The sequence below is a fragment of the Cottoperca gobio genome, chromosome 9, assembly GCF_900634415.1.
Source record: "Cottoperca gobio chromosome 9, fCotGob3.1, whole genome shotgun sequence".
Classification (NCBI taxonomy): domain Eukaryota; kingdom Metazoa; phylum Chordata; class Actinopteri; order Perciformes; family Bovichtidae; genus Cottoperca; species Cottoperca gobio.
The window spans coordinates 24,034,178-24,040,338 of record NC_041363.1 but is presented as its reverse complement, the minus strand read 5'-3'; the positions used below and the strand labels follow the sequence as shown (position 1 = coordinate 24,040,338).

Genomic DNA, 6,161 nt, shown 5'->3' with positions numbered 1-6,161 from the left:
CACACACACACACACACACACACACACACACACACACACACACACAGAGTAATACCAACCTACTGTGGCTGCAATGTATGGGGAGAACGGGGAAACCTGGAAAAAAATAACACATTTCTAGAAAAAAACAATAACATCTAATGCTTGACTGTCCATTCTGGGAGAGGGATCCATCTTTTGTTGCTCTAGCTGAGGTTTCTTCCATTTTTCTACATCTATATCTGAATCGAGGGACAAAGGACAGAGGGTGTTGTATGCTATATCGATTGTAAAGCCCCTTGAGGCAAATTTGTGATATTGGGCTTTAAAAATGACATTTTAGAAAAGGTAAAGGCCATCAGAGTCTGTATGATGGTTCTGTGTCCAGAGTGATATGCACATTACAGTATGTCACCTCGGCCTACCTGTATTTTTTAAGTTTTTGCTGAAAAATGTGTCTAAACCTTTGGCCCCATGATTTTAACTGCCCTGCCAAACTGCAATTCTTCAATTTCAACTTCATAGGTCTGTATTCATTATTTATATATATATTCTAATATAGCCTATGTGTGGCATTGAATGAACAGCTCTTTACCATTTCAGTCACGCTCTACACATCCATGGTGAGCCTGTTGACTTCCGCATCCTGCGACGTGCCGTCCACGGTTGCTATAGCAGCCTTTCACAACACAGAACACGTGAAGATGGATTACAGCACAGCCGCTCGTTTCCACGATTCTGTAATGCAGTTTAAATACTACGAAGATTATCTCGACTCCAAAGTCACACCAATGGATTTATTTTACCTAAAAGTGAGTCACTATGTTACAAACTATTGACTTCAGCCCTCACTCCAGCATCAACTATCTTTCTCAATGTAACCCCGTTGTTTTGTAAACTACGTCAGAACCGCATTCACTAAACAGCCAGTTTAATGTATTCTTTGCGATAATGCAACAATGCACGTCACGAAAACTTGATTTCAATTTTTCAAAATCACATAGTCTGCCTCTTCAATTCGGCATCTACCGAATCCCCTTCCCGTTCTTATTAATACAACAACACCACTTACTTCAGATATGTTTTTTTCAAGACCGCAGCAGCAGCTAGCTGACGTTCTAGAAGATTATGGAGCAAGAATTGCGATTTTACACGTTGACTTGCTATGAATTTATTTGCTGTTTACTAAACTAAGCATTTACCATATTGAACATTGTATTTTTATATTGATGTCATTTTTCGAGGTAGGCCCGATGCCTATCTGGTTTATAGTCGTCTTTATACTCTAAACAGACTATAGACTCGAAACGACGTTTTTGATGACAACTTTTCCAACCTTAAATATAGTCATGTTAAAGTACACAAGTTTTTATTAGCACGCATGAACTTGCTGTATGTAAGCAGTGTATCTGAAGTCGCTCAAATGCTGGCTTTGACATGGTGATAAGTTTAGCTGGTGTAGTACCCATGATCGCACGCTAGGTGTCAGTCATACACAGGTTTGGTAATAGGGGTTTAAGCTATGGGTTTACCAAGCAGCTACCACCAATTCTCATTTAAAGTGTTCTTAACATTCAAATTCGTCATATAATTTCAAAACAGTAGAGACAACAAACATTTGATTAAGTTGCCATGTATTGTCAAAATGAAAATTTATGTTAAATGTATGTTTAATGTTAAAAGACACCAAGAAATCTCAGTGAATCCTTGGTCCTATAGATAGTGTGCAAACACGTGACAAAACTGTGTGACGTATGCGTGCAACGCCATGTTGGATGATATACAAATCAACAATGGCGTCTAAAGCGAACAACAACAGCAATACAACTCCGACTTCTTCTAAGTATTCTGACTCTCTGGAGTCCTCTGCAAAGGCAAGATTCAGAGGAAAAAGTCCAAATTTGCGGCCGTGACCCGTACACGCTAAAGCCGTCGGATTATATTGAGGATTTAGATTCATTACCGCCGATTGAATATCCGAATATTGTGAACTACCTTGTGCTATAAACGTTGTGGAAAACCAACGCACAAATGAAGGCATACAAGAGCTTAGATGCTTATAATTTCTTTGTTTCTGGCTGGGTTGGTAGTCTTCTTACCAAACCACTGAAAGATGACAGGGTGCTCATCCATGCCCGTGTAAATCACTCTCAAAGAGCTCGAGATACACCGCTCAAGCCGTGGTTTGCGAGTGAGAAGAGCGGCGATGTTATCCTCGCACACTGTGATTGTATGGCTGGAGTAAGCGAAGCATGTTCTCACATTGGTGCTTTGCTTTTCGCAAGTGAAGTAGTCTCAAGAATAAGCCAAACAAAAACATGCACAGAAGAAAAGAGCAAATGGCTGCCATCACATGTAAAGAAAGTGCCTTATTTACCAGTCAGAGATATGGAGCAGTAAGGTCTTACAGTGTTCGGGTATATCATAAGCACAAATGTTTAACGTAAACATTGAAACATAGCTTTAGCATGAGCTCTTACCAGATATAAAGTGGACGCCACACACACGGGTGAATTGTGCTTTTTCTTCTGTTAAGTCCTCACGAGTTATGTTGCTAAACCACAGTTTACGGCATTTAGTAGACAGCAATTCATCCCTCTTTTGTGGATCGTTGTTTGTGATGATTGTAGGAAATCTAAAGAACCGTTTCTCTGGGTCACGAGTAGCGTTATGACCACAATTATACACTGCGCACACGATTGCCATTTTCTTTCAATCTTAGACGTTTAAATACAAAGAAAATTACGAAGCATTGCAGCAACTCACACGCGAACGGGCGCCGTCTTGGTTGTGTATATCATCCAACATGGCTGATTTACGGGTTGGGACGTAAGCGTGACGTCACATGCACACGATCTATAAAGTGATACTTTTTAGGAGAGTTCACCTAATCCCATTTAGGCCCACTTTGACAATATGTTCTCCAATCTGAACCATAATTAAATTTATAGGACATTGAGAGACTACAAATCTGAAAAAGCTTTAAAGGGATTTAAATTGTCTAGTTTTCTATTTTCAAATGCTGTTATTACTTGAAATGTGTCCATGAAATGTAAATAATTATGTTTTTTTTAAAGAGGAAGTGTCTATTAGTCGCTACAAGTTTATAATTTACATTTGTTTTCGCTTTGATGTAGCTGTCCTCTAGTTTTTGGTCTTAAACCTATCCAGTATACAAATACTTATAAATAGGCTTGAATTGAACCTGCTCATCAGAAATGGGCAATCCCGCTTTTGTCCAGCAGATGGCACACTTGCTAATGATATGCGTAGCTGCTGCCATGGGCTACTTTGTTTGAACACCTGTGTCCACACAGAGAAGAGAACAACTCATATCAGACCTGATAATCAGCTGCAGTCAATCACTATCAAACTAAATCAACCCTGTGTTATGACACACCATAGTCAGCCCAGGTCATCTAACCTGTGCAGTCACGCTGATAAGGCCCATGTTCTGATAAATCAGCTAATTATAAACATAATTTTCCTGTTACTTAGGACTTGTCACACTGTGACTATGAACTCATAAACGTGGAGTAGTTAAAGAGGTATTAATACAAGGTCATTTTTGCTTTTGCCAGGATAGATTACTGAGTATTAGTCCAGGTCCTGGTGCGTCAACTGAAGCAGGTCCTTCAAACAGACGTATTCAATGAGCCTTGAAAAGGAAGACAATGATTTTCAGGCCAATTTTAGGTCCGGCCTATGTCTGAGACTCATTTCTGGTAAGCCACTTCAAAGTTGAAGGAAAATATAACTTTTCCTCTCGGGTGCGGACGCAGGCCTGGCTGCTGGGATTTTGGGTAGGAGGACATGTGGCCGGAGCTTTGATCTTACAAGCCACGGGATTTGACAGCAAGATTTGGTTTTAAGATGATGACTTTATGGCTTGGCTTTAATGACGGCGAGTCTGCAAAACAGTGATTGGAATAATGTAGCTAACAATCCTTACAGAGGCACTGACACATGGGCACGAACACAAACACGCACACATACGCGCACCAAACAGACACACGTAGAAAATGAATGGAGCTGAGCATAGGCAAGAAATCACACCGTGCCCACAAAACTAAACTGCAATATCTGAAGCTTGTGGTGTGGCAGAGCAGGCTATCACTTTCATATTCTGGGGTATCTTGAGGCTAGAGTGGTTAGTAAATCCTAAATCTTACTGGCTGACAAAATAAAACATTTCATTTGTAGGGATTTTTACGATCACTCAGTAGGGATTGCTGATCTAGACCTAAATCCAGGATGTTGCAGACACTGGATGTACTGTATGCTTCGTCTAAAATAGCCACTGATTCATCAGCTAAGCTGGCCATACACTGTACGACTATACTCAACTTGCTTTGGTTAGGGGCCTTTTCTTTGCAAAATGATAGGAGACCAGGGGCCAGTTAGGACATTCAGGGATTAACCTGGACCTCTGTTGGGGGATCCTCCCTGGGAACTTTTTTTGTTTTTATATATAAACAAGCTCTATTTTGATGCTTTTTTAAAGCACTCTGGCACCTTTTTTACAATTAAAAGTATAAGAACAAAATTCACATTGTGAATCAATATGTTTTTTATTGTGAATTTGAAAAAGAGTCGGAAGGCCACCTGGCACCCTACGGGAGACATACTTGGCCCTCAGGCAGAAAGTTGAGTATCACTGCTGTGCAATTTCAGCCTGTTTCTGACCCGTTTTTTAGCAGCAAGAGTCATTTTAGGGTCAGGCGTCCATTGCCTTGCAGTGTACAAGAGGGAGCGAGGACCAATCCACCGCTCCCGACCGACTGTCCGACGTTCGGATAAATGTCTTTTCCATTTTTGGATGGCCGTCGTCAGGCTCTCGCATAGTTGTAGCTGAGCCGTGAGTCGCTTAATTTAGTCCCCACTATTCCCCAGTAGTTAACAATGTACAATCTAAACATAGCTAGCTTACCACTAATTCTCTCTGCAAAATGGACCAGGCATATTGTCCAAGTCTTCCCAGCCACCTGCGAGTTCAACACACAGGATGCACTTGTCATAGATGACTATTAGCATTAATGTGAACCCTGCTGGTGTAACGTTAAAGATCTCCGCTAGCAAACAAACTTCTCCATGCTTTCAAACTAATCTTTATTGACAATTGTCAACTGTTTTATTTTCTATTTTTACATTTTCTTGTGGCTTGATGATCTGACCATAAAGTGTGAGCTTTGGCTTTACATTGCAGACAATTTACCCGTACAGTGTGACCATTACATACATCGTACCGTGTATTCCCAGCTTTAGGGGATCAACAGAAAATAAATTGTTTAAATAATTTGTTAGGCAAATGTGCCAAATATTTTCTGGTTCCAGCTTCTAAAAAGTGAAGACATGTTGCCATTCTCTCTTTTATATATTTGTAAAATTAAATATCTGCAGGTTTGAGGCTGTTTGGCAGACAGAACAAGCCAAAGGACGTCACCTGGAGTTCAGGGAAATTGTAATAGTCATTTTTCACTACTTTCTGACGTTTAATAGTAATAAAAATAGCACTCACATGCCAAAATTCGAGATTGACAAGATCCAACTATCTCCAGCCGTGACTTCAAGCTTTATCCCCTCTCCTTGACTGACTCCTCTCCTTTTTCTTTTCTCTTGCAGAGCAGGGAGTTGGCCCGTAAACTGGTGGAGCACGGCCACAAGGGCACAGTCCTGAGCAGGGAGGAATTTGAGGAAAAGAAAGCCGCTGCACAGGCTGCACAGGCTGCACAGGCTGCAAAGAGCAACACTTTCTACAGCAGGAACCGGCCAATGTGAGTTAAATTCTCACCCAAGCCACCATGCTCACTGACATGTCATTTGCATGAATAACAGGGAAGACAAATTCACACCAACCACCAGTCCAATTCTAAAATATCAGGAGGCTTCGATATACTCTGAAAATGAAATTTGGCTGCATTAAAGTCTGAATGTGGTCGGTGGATTTTGGAATCAATCAGTCACCATGCCTTGGAGAAGACATTTATTCTCCTGGTATCTGCCTCTCTATGTTAGTGTTCTGTGGTTCATTGTATAGACTTCTCATTCCCTGTGAATAATATTTTACATGAGTGATCCTCTGCCTAGAATTAGTTTCTTGTGGTGGAAGCTGTGCAGTCATTTCTATACTCGTGCTGCGATGCCTCAGCCGCATTCAGCTCCAAACCAGATCGCATGTTTCA

The 6,161-nt window shown here is 40.9% G+C and overlaps 1 protein-coding gene across 2 annotated transcripts in view; it reads left to right on the top strand.

Annotated features, from left to right (window-relative positions):
* The first annotated feature begins 662 nt into the window (after positions 1–662).
* Positions 663–6,161, top strand: part of cfap299 (cilia and flagella associated protein 299) — an 87,320-nt gene continuing 81,821 nt past the window's right edge. For both annotated transcript variants that reach the window (XM_029440230.1, XM_029440231.1), the window contains exons 1-2: positions 663–791; positions 5,602–5,753. In XM_029440230.1, the coding sequence (XP_029296090.1) occupies positions 684–791; positions 5,602–5,753 (260 nt within the window). In that variant the 5' untranslated portion in view covers positions 663–683. The remainder of the gene's footprint in view (positions 792–5,601; positions 5,754–6,161) is intronic.